The sequence below is a fragment of the Hypomesus nipponensis genome, chromosome 11 (assembly GCF_054491055.1).
Source record: "Hypomesus nipponensis isolate SF chromosome 11, ASM5449105v1, whole genome shotgun sequence".
Taxonomy (NCBI): domain Eukaryota; kingdom Metazoa; phylum Chordata; class Actinopteri; order Osmeriformes; family Osmeridae; genus Hypomesus; species Hypomesus nipponensis.
The window spans coordinates 11398968-11408297 of record NC_140371.1 but is presented as its reverse complement, the minus strand read 5'-3'; the positions used below and the strand labels follow the sequence as shown (position 1 = coordinate 11408297).

The following is a 9330-nucleotide window of genomic DNA, read 5'->3' as shown; positions in this document are numbered from 1 at the left end:
AGGTCCACACACCTTTTTTATTCAGTCTGATATCAATTTGCCATAACTCCTATCCCTATACTTTCTAGCCTTTATATTACCACTGTGTCCCTTTTCCCTACTTTGTAGCTGCCTAGCTCCTATTGTCTTTTGTATTACCTGTGACAGTCTTAAAAAAAGCACATCTACACTCAATTACTATTTAGAGGTGAACTGAGCTTCAGAAAATTAGATTTAGAACTTTAGGCTTGAATCCTGAAATACAGTGTTTTATCAGGTAGATAAATATGACTTTGGTCTTCGGTAAACCTGGTTTATTCCTACCAATATTCTACCTACTTGTTCTCAAAAACCTGAAGTCTCACGGAAAAGAAAGGGCCAATAGGTGAGTAAATCCATGTTCAAGTGTGACTCATACCAACACTTTAGCTGCCGTTATTTCAGGTTTTCATAAAAGTATGATTACGCACCTGACGCACAGGCCTTGTTCCCCACAATAGAACAGTTGTCATGGAGACAGTGTGCGTCTGTCTAGATCCCAGAGAAGGTCCTGCTGCGAGAAGCAGGCCGTGGCATGCTGGGAACTGGGTACGGTGGCCTTGTCCTCCAGTCACACATCGTCATTGCCCACAAACTACAGTACTAGTGGGGTACAGGCATGGGTCAAGCAGCATGGCCGACTGCCCATCCACTGATTATTTTAGACTTATGTAAATTAAATAAAACACACTGAAATTGCTTGAAAGATTATCAAATTCGCCATCCACAATATAAACTAGAACTGATCACCACCAACAGTCATTACCCATGACGGTTACAGTATTATTGGGTCTAACACACTGGTCAAACCCAAGATACACTGGGTTATACCCAGGTTCATGGTATTAAATTTTACAGCACCATCTAGTGTCCAGGAACGGTCATTATAGGAGAAATAGGACACGTTTAGATTTTGTTGATACACATTTGTTTTATTAAATAAAGAAAAAACATTTGCTTAAACCAAAACTATCCTTTCTGGGATAAAAAATATGGACAGTTGATTATACTCATATTTACTTATCTGCTGTTTTGGAAAACCTAAGTAGCAACTCTCACTTGCTCCACAGCAACCCCACCCTTTTCACACAATGTCTCAGGTGTCTGCCCTTATTTCTCTCCTCTAGCACAAACAAGTCAAACCAGGAAGTAAAAGCATAGTCTCATCAGATTTCCAGGTTCCAGGGACCAATTAGAGTGTTCCAGGAACATTGCTAGAAATATTCTATGCATCCTAACAAACCCGCAAAGCCAGTTTTACATGTTCGAAAAGTTCAAAGAACATGTTTCTGCTAAGCCTGTTGATGTATAATGACTCTTTATTTATGTTATGCTTACATGATTGCAGACAGTTAATTTGCTCTTAAACAATATACTTTTTTATTGAATGTGGATTTCATCAAAGCTGAATAATGATGTTGCACCACATTCTCAAACATGTTTTCAACAACACAATCAACTTAACCATAGAAGTCATTTAGGTACCACCCATTAATAATAGAACTAAGATAAGAGTTGTTTTGTGTTGAGACGATATGACTGTTGATCAAAATTGTATAATTTGGATTCTCATCTCGAAGAGACTCATTGGCCCCAAAACAATCTTATTAGGTCAAAGAAATGCAGTATGATCATTTTGGGTTGAATTCAGACAGAAAGTAGAATCTACGTTGCCCTTTATACAGCCTCTACCCAGACCTCATTGTGATGGTTGAATATATCCCATGGGTTCTGATATCCTGCTCCTGTGTACCTATGCAGCTCAAAGGCTTTCCCAGCCTCATTCAACTCATCCCGTAATTGCTTCACATTGGCCTGTGCAGCAGAATACGATGCGAAACCACCAAATATCCTAGAGAGAAATTTTCATTAAATTAGAGACTTTGTGAAGGCTGTGTGAACATTTTTTGAAGATGATCACATAATGACAATCACGCATTATGTAGGCTATCATCATTTATGACTTGTAAGTTGTAGCCTATAAGGTGTTGCTTTATCTATCTACTCTCACATTGGAGTCCTGCAAAACATGAATAATGTTATGGTCCAGGTACCAGTTCTAGTGTGCAGAGTGACTAACTGGTGCCTCATAACTTTGTGCCTTTCATAGATGTTTTGTTCAGTTCCCCATGCTATTAGCAATACTTCTCACAGCATAAACAGAACAGTCACACTCCCTTATGCCCTTGTTTATGTAAACAAGAAAACACCTTTTTAAACTTTTCAATTGAGTGTGTAACTTTCGGGAAGGCTGTTAAACGCGTTTAATGTCGCAATCATGTTTCTAAAATAAGTGTATCGTATTTAAATTAAGCAGATGGGCGTAGAGTAGGGTGGTCTACTTACTTCACATAAACCGTTCGAGCAGGTATGTTTTCCTCCCTGATTGTTTCGTCATGTGGCTTTGGAAGGACGGTGCCGGGGGCAATGAAGAAAGACACCGACACATTTCCGTCCGCCGACCCTACCTCTGTTATGGTGATTATTGCAGGCCATGTCTTTGTGGTGACACTTGCGCCTGAGACAGGCCAGCAAACAGTTTAGATACAGAATACTTTTACTGCATGAATCTCGAATAATGTTAGCGTTACATCTTAAGAAAACCAGTACCTTTGACCTACTTTCTTCATTCTGTCCCTTGCAGTACTGGTATAGCTTCATAAAGCCAGCCTTCACATCATCCTGTTTCGCGCTTGCAACTTCGGTGGTTATCCATCGGCTTGCAAAATACGCACGTTCCTCAAATTCCTGTTGTTTCAGAGAAAACGTTACGTATTAAAACTCAAACTTATGTCGTGTAGTATTGGCTCTCTGTTAGTTGTGTTACCTTAATCTTCTGCACGAGAGTAAACTCGGGGCATTCAGAGCCGCGGCAAAAGTCTGGAGCTATCCAACCTTGGACCCCAAACGAAAACATCCAGAGGACAGCTATCCTAACCAATATTATCATGTTGCACTTCATGGTTCCCAAGAACCTCAGTTTGTATACTAGGTGTTCTTTTGCTTACAAACTCTCGAAGAATGTGACTTTTCTTGCTAGTTCATCAGCTCATCTGTGGTCCACATCACATGTCTCATGGGGGGAGGGGGGGGGGGTGATTAAAGGTGAGGATCCCGCCCATGTGTGCAAAATTGCACGCCCAAACCGCGCGTCAGATGTGCAATGGGAATGGGGAGCAACAACTAGTGCAATTCACGCAGTTATGACTTAACTGAATAACACATGTCCATAATGCAGCTATTTCTAGTAGAATACACAGGTTACAATAGCTTTCATCAACAACAAAAAATAGAAACAAGTATAGGCTATGGCTGTTAGTAACAGCCTGTTACACAGTAAGCAATAGCATAGGTTTACGGAAAGGATCTGTACACAAAACGTGTACACTACATTGACCTAATCCGACTCGGCTCCAGAACGAATTAAATTGGGGGGGATTTTTTTTCCACAAGGGGGGAACGCATTTTTAAGTCAAAATAAGAGCACACCTATTCTGCAGGAAAGTGTAGCCATCTAGATATTTAATTTATAGCCAATGCCAGTATTTCTTAATTACACTTTATTATTTTTTGAGGGGGTACATCATTCCATTTTGGGGGGCATTGGGGGGCAATGGAGCCGACCCTGGACCTAATAGTGCTTGACCTTCTCTGGTTTATACTATTGTAGTACATAACTAAACTTAATTGAGCACAAAGCGGACACCCAATCAGGGCTCTCAAGTCTCACGAATTCGCTGAGAAATAAGGGATAACTTGTCCCGCTATTTACAATTAGGCCTAATGGACGAGGCGCAGGTATACGGTAAGTTTTCTGGAAAGTTGAAAGCTGTGCCACCTACCAGCCAATCAGAAACACAAGCAGCACCCCTCTCCTGGTCTCTTGGATTTTAGTAGCCTACCCAAACGTTGACAGGTATGGTAATCTCACTTCCACTCTACTATGCCTGACAACTGCTATTTAAGCGGAGATTCCGGGGTTCAAGCCAGAACGTTTTTTTTTTTACTTATAGAATTTTTTTTAATAGCCTATATTTTTACAAACTTAATCCAACATAAATATCCTCAAAATTGGTTATGTTTGAACGAACTGTAGCAGATTTATGGCCGAATTTGCATCAGATCCTTGTAGGCTACATGTGGAAATGGTGGCGTCACTTAGGCCTACGTGAAATTATGATTAAAAAAAGCATGGATGAAGACCTAGTTTACAATATATATCTAAAATTAATGTGCATCCATGCTCTCTATTTCTACAGGTGCTCTGTAATTTTTATAATGATTCCAATGAGGCAACCAGAAAAGAGTGAACACATTTTCGTGCGCACGCAGAAGTCTCAGTTTTCTTTTTGCACACAGGTCACTTCAGGCACTCCATAGGTTTCATCACCTACAGGGCTTGAACCCCTATTGGTGGGCAAGGCCTACAGAGTAATTGTACATACTGACATTAAAGTGACGTTTTGCATGTTTCGCTACTTAATTGCGTGGTGTCGATTTAAATCAATGATCAAGATAAACGATCATTCCAATAACAAAACTGTAAACGTTCACTGTGGTCAAGGCCAGATTGGTACCCAAAAGGTCCCCTGGGCACTGAAGTTCAAGCTCTCCGATCATGAAGGTATGTTTTGCAGGTAAACAAATTATATTTTTGTCACATGGACACTTTTTAATACATTACAGATTGAACAGTTAGAGCTGTATTTATTTGATCCTTAACACACAAAAGTTTGGTGGCATTGATAGCAACATTATAATAACATTTTATAGAACAATACACTGTAAATTATAATTATTCTGTCTACTATGGCACCAAATCTTAACAACCCTTAATTACTTTACAAACAGGATAAATCAATTTCAAAAAGCACTGCTTCACTGTATACACAAACACAATATATAGCACATTCGTGTAGATGACCATGACATGACCAGTTTACCTACAGTGTACTGATGTTTTAGCGACTCGAACGCTGGAACATATTTCCCACTCATCAAAGAAGAATAAATGTTCTGCACTTACCTGTCAACATTGCTCAAGGGTGATTTCTTTGTTTACACTGAATACTGACTGATAACATTTGAGACTAGCAGGGGTGTAATGTGCAGTAAAATCAATTTCTGCCACCCTATTTGAAACAAGAAGCACTTGTGCGTGTGTTAGCAGCGATACCCATGGAAGCAGAAAGAATGTTTAGGCCTCCTTTCTCTTGATGATAAGGGGACCAACGTTGTCTCCCGTCTCCTGATTGTGTTTCGCGTGGGCGCCATCACAGTATGGAAACTACAAGAGAGATACAGCCTTCAGGACCAGTATTTGTGCAAACACAAAATTCAAGCAGCGGTCTACTTCCTACCCAACAGCTATCTATTTGGCAGAATCCTGTGAATTAAGTGATAGTATGTTAAATTGCCTGTTAAAGAACCATGTCAAGAAGTCTGATGTGCAGGGTTTTCTTTTTGCCATGCATGGTTAGGTTTAGCTAACCCAGTGAACCAACCTGACCTTGTAAGTTTACCTTCTGTTACAGTAATTAGATGAAAAAAACATTTGCATTGTGCTCTTGGTCTCAGCACCACCTCATGCCTATCAGGTGAAATTTCTGTATCAAATACCTTTCCTGACACCGGTCTTTTAAAGTAAATGAAAACCATTTGAACTCAAGTTGGACAAATCATCTGAAAATGTCCTCTCAAAAAAATGCATTGTGACTATTTAAAAGGGAACTGCAATGATATGACAAGCCTCTTGAAACATGTAAAATGTATCAAAATGTCAATGTTGGATTTTAAGTGAGTTACCAAAATTACTAATTTAAATAGTATTTTCTTTAATCAATTTAAGGAGAATGTACTGGCTAATACATGTTGTGTTAATTGGAAACATCCCCTGGACTTAGTGGCAATATCAACTTGACTGCTAGCTACCTTCTTAGAGCGCCAACACCTGCAATATACAGCTTTGTCCCCAAGATCCTCGATGTCAAACGCATGTACCACTTTGGGATTGTCCTTCTGCAGTTCCTGGTTCACTTTAGGCTTTATACCTTTCCCCTTTGAGAACAGTTTTTGGAAGAGTAGGATGCCAATAGCTGTTACTCCAGCAGTCAAGGAGATTGCCGTTGCAAGCTCAGCTACAACATAAATAACACGGAAACATATTAGGTTGAAAGTGGATTGATGGTAGTGCCAGCACAATAGATTTTGAAATGATTTGAAAGATAAAATAGAATAAGAGTATTAACATTCCCCAAACGATTTTAATAGCTAGCTAGTCCAGGCTTTAAGAAAAAAGTTGTAAAACATCAATCATACTTACTGCATCATGTCAACAATAAATTAATACGAAAATTATGTGAACATTGTCTGACTACTTTAACAATAATTAAATGTTAGTACATTTCTAGCAGCGATCAGGGTTATGTCAGGTCGTGATGTCAGTCAAGGTCGCATTGCTAGCTAGCTAAGTTAGCTATTGATGCTACATCTAGATCTTCTTGACAGGTTGCTGCTGTGCCGACCTATCCACTAAATGAAGTAACTTAATAGGTGGCTTACTGATAAATTTGCTTGAAACCAAATGGCTAGCTGCCCAGGGTTATAAACGCCATCATCGTGTAGCTAAAACACAGCGGCATACTAAACACCAGATTCACTTTAAATGCATTTGCTTGCTACGCTAGCTAACTGGTTAGCTACTAGACTAGTACTAGCCTACCTAGCTAGCTTGCTAATGACTGTCAGTTAAGTTGCAGCAAGAAAATATCCAGCAGAGTTTACCTTTGGACAGGCTGATGTTGTTTGAACTCATGGCTTGTCTTTTGACGATGTAGGTACCCAACTAGTCTCCAAACTAATCTGCATCAAGTGCAGACAATTGCATTTCTTTCAGCTGACAAGCTTTGCTAGATAATACTTGCTAGTTGCGCCTACTACTGTCGCCCAGATGAACTTCCGGGCTAAGGAAAAACCAAGAGGATTTTGTTGTTATCTTCATAATAAAGGTTCCTCGTTTCGCAAGAACTGTTCGGAGACCCCTGGCGCTCAGTCATGGTCAGATTGATGAACCGTATCGTCATATTACTGCGGAGCTTTTAAATCGGTTAATTTCCTGCTATGTCATGTCAGGCTCAAACAATATTTTATTGAAGGGTTTAAAAGAGATCGGCAATTCATTACATACGTAGGCTATTATTCTGTACTTTTAATTAATTAATTATGAGATTACAAATGTATAGACAGATGTAAAACAATGAGCGAAAAATGTATCCAAAATAGAGGAAAGGATCTTAGAAATCTTCTTCAATTTATTAACATGTCATTAACACTGCAATATTTGGCATAGAAAAATTATAGTTTATAGCCAAGGTCCCAAACGTCTGAGACCACTAGTCAGATAGGCCTACTTCTATTTGGCATTTGTTGTAGGGTAAAATAGGACCCAACTAGACATGTTTCAATTCAGTTTGATCTATATATTCGATGTACTAACTGTAAGGCCTTAAAATAAATAATTCACTATTTTACAAAGAAAATGTTGGATATATTTTAAGTAGTATGTTGGATGAGTGTGTTAGGGGCAACCGGACCCTTAAAGTCTACACTTGTGAACCTGGGGTAAGTAGCTCCCCTGTTACCCCAGTAGGGGTATAGTAATTTACGAAATAGCAACATATAGGCCTATATAATTAATAGCCAGTTAATTACCTTTTGGTTTATTTGCCTAAACATAATCATTACCCACTCAATTCCCCCATTACATTTTCATGTGGTCTCAGACGTTTGGACCCCACTGTGTATCATCGGAATCATAGTCACATATAAGGCTCTTGAGAAAAATGCTTTTATAAAAAAAAGAGGTATGTTCTGTTTTGTTTTATTTGACAAGATGAGTGGCAATGTGGACTGACATGGGTGAAGTCAAGTACAAAATGGTGACAGAATTCAATCCTCCTCAAATGGGTGGAAGTGTCCGTGGTCAGTGTACAGCACACATAAATGAAAGTGTTCATCAACTTTGTCTCAGGAAATGCTGTCAGCTGCTAACCGATTTACTGCTTTGCTTCATAGCTGAAACGAGGTTTCTGGTGACCTGGAAAACAAAACAGGAACACACACTGTAAAAAGTAATAGTAAAAGCCTATAGTCTAAGAAAAAAATATATGAGATACAGATCCGTCCGACTATAGCCTATAGGCTATAGTTAAGTATAAAGGGCGTATAGTCGCCTTATTGTCGGCAACTTTGATCACTCAATCCTTACCTGGGATCGTCCTAAACATTCTCATACAGCTACAAATTGCCTAGTTTCATATTTTAACTAGAGAACAATGAAGAGCAATGAACTATTGACATTGAACAGCACACATACATTTCACACAATCAATCAAGGATTTGACTGACTGAAGTTACGCCAAGTCCAACTTCTTCTGTGTCTCAGATAGCTTGTCCTGTAGTCTTTTCTTTCTCCAGTCCAAAAACTTCCTTCTCATTCGGTTGGCCTGCCATCCCGTAATAAACCCCGTGGCAAAGGAAATTGCAATTGCAATCTGCAGTGTCCTCTCCGATATGTCAGCCATGTTCACCTCTGTGTGTGGCTGATGATATCCTATTTGTATTAGTTCATTAAAACATGTGTCCACCGGTCTTCGTCGCCCGGCAGTTACACAACCTCGTCCCCCAGTTATCCCAATGTATACATATAGCCTATAGGCTATTACTTCCGAAGAACGTTGTTACTCTCAAGAGTGCTGCTCAGTGGTCAAATGGAGGGTTATTTCTGCAACAGTGCCCCCTTTCGCTCAAAATAAAGTATAGGCCCGGCTATTACAAATCATACCTGGCGAGTGGCGAATACTCAATAGGTTAAGAATTTGAATCAAGTTCAGGTTCAGTGGACAACATAAATGTATGTCTTAATAGCCTACATAAGATACATTGGACAAACATGTCACAAACAATAAAATAGTATAGTCTTATTTGGTGAATCTCACAAGATGCACTCTATGTAACAATAACTATTGTTACATAGGCCTATGTAAACGAAACGGATTGCCTGTACAAGCAAAAACGTGTATGTTGTAGGCTACAGTGAAATTGTTTATTGCTTTTACGCTGTCTGGTTCTCAATTCTTTAAAGACTTGCAAAGTAGTTCCATTCAGTTATCCTCTTGTGCACGTGATGCACAAATTAAACTCAAAACAGCAAAACAATGACACTGTCAAAAATGTCACTCTATTTCTCCATGGTCATTGATATACAGGCACCACACCATTTGCGTCACTCACGTAGGTACGCAAGCACCCAGT

The 9330-nt window shown here is 39.4% G+C and overlaps 3 protein-coding genes across 4 annotated transcripts; all 3 read right to left on the bottom strand.

Moving 5' to 3' along the window:
- Positions 1 to 929: 929 nt before the first annotated feature.
- soul2 (heme-binding protein soul2) lies at positions 930 to 3093 on the bottom strand. The gene is made up of 4 exons (XM_084710022.1): positions 2846 to 3093; positions 2640 to 2766; positions 2365 to 2536; positions 930 to 1870 (listed from the first exon to the last, which is right to left on the bottom strand). Exons 1-4 carry the CDS (start codon positions 2978 to 2980, stop codon positions 1696 to 1698), a joined length of 609 nt encoding a protein of 202 aa, XP_084566148.1. The 5' UTR covers positions 2981 to 3093; the 3' UTR covers positions 930 to 1695.
- A 1612-nt stretch (positions 3094 to 4705) lies between these two features.
- Positions 4706 to 7007, bottom strand: cisd1 (CDGSH iron sulfur domain 1). The gene is made up of 3 exons (XM_084667069.1): positions 6802 to 7007; positions 5950 to 6155; positions 4706 to 5305 (listed from the first exon to the last, which is right to left on the bottom strand). Exons 1-3 carry the CDS (start codon positions 6830 to 6832, stop codon positions 5216 to 5218), a joined length of 327 nt encoding a protein of 108 aa, XP_084523195.1. The 5' UTR covers positions 6833 to 7007; the 3' UTR covers positions 4706 to 5215.
- Positions 7008 to 7881: 874 nt separating this feature from the next.
- On the bottom strand, positions 7882 to 8770 carry lnc.lemp (lncRNA encoded micropeptide). 2 transcript variants are annotated; one of them, XM_084667071.1, is made up of 2 exons: positions 8425 to 8770; positions 7882 to 8113 (listed from the first exon to the last, which is right to left on the bottom strand). In XM_084667071.1, exon 1 carries the CDS (start codon positions 8598 to 8600, stop codon positions 8430 to 8432), a length of 171 nt encoding a protein of 56 aa, XP_084523197.1. In that variant the 5' UTR covers positions 8601 to 8770; the 3' UTR covers positions 7882 to 8113; positions 8425 to 8429. The 2 variants fall into 2 exon arrangements, with proteins under 2 accessions (XP_084523197.1, XP_084523196.1); XM_084667070.1 differs by having other exon boundaries at positions 8393 to 8763.
- Positions 8771 to 9330: the final 560 nt, after the last annotated feature.

Excerpts from the sequence above, each read along its gene's own strand:
- cisd1 (XM_084667069.1), bottom strand. The coding sequence starts at position 6,832 with ATGAGTTCAAACAACATCAGCCTGTCCAAAG. Across the intron at positions 6,156-6,801 it reads CAACATCAGCCTGTCCAAAG|CTGAGCTTGCAACGGCAATC; the intron begins GTAAACTCTGCT and ends TTTATGTTGTAG. Across the intron at positions 5,306-5,949 it reads GGTGTTGGCGCTCTAAGAAG|TTTCCATACTGTGATGGCGC; the intron begins GTAGCTAGCAGT and ends TCTCTCTTGTAG.
- soul2 (XM_084710022.1), bottom strand. The coding sequence starts at position 2,980 with ATGAAGTGCAACATGATAATATTGGTTAGGATAGCTGTCCTCTGGATG. Across the intron at positions 2,537-2,639 it reads CAAGGGACAGAATGAAGAAA|GCGCAAGTGTCACCACAAAG; the intron begins GTAGGTCAAAGG and ends GGCCTGTCTCAG. Across the intron at positions 1,871-2,364 it reads GCTCGAACGGTTTATGTGAA|GATATTTGGTGGTTTCGCAT; the intron begins GTAAGTAGACCA and ends ATTTCTCTCTAG.
- lnc.lemp (XM_084667071.1), bottom strand. The coding sequence starts at position 8,600 with ATGGCTGACATATCGGAGAGGACACTGCAGATTGCAATTGCAATTTCC.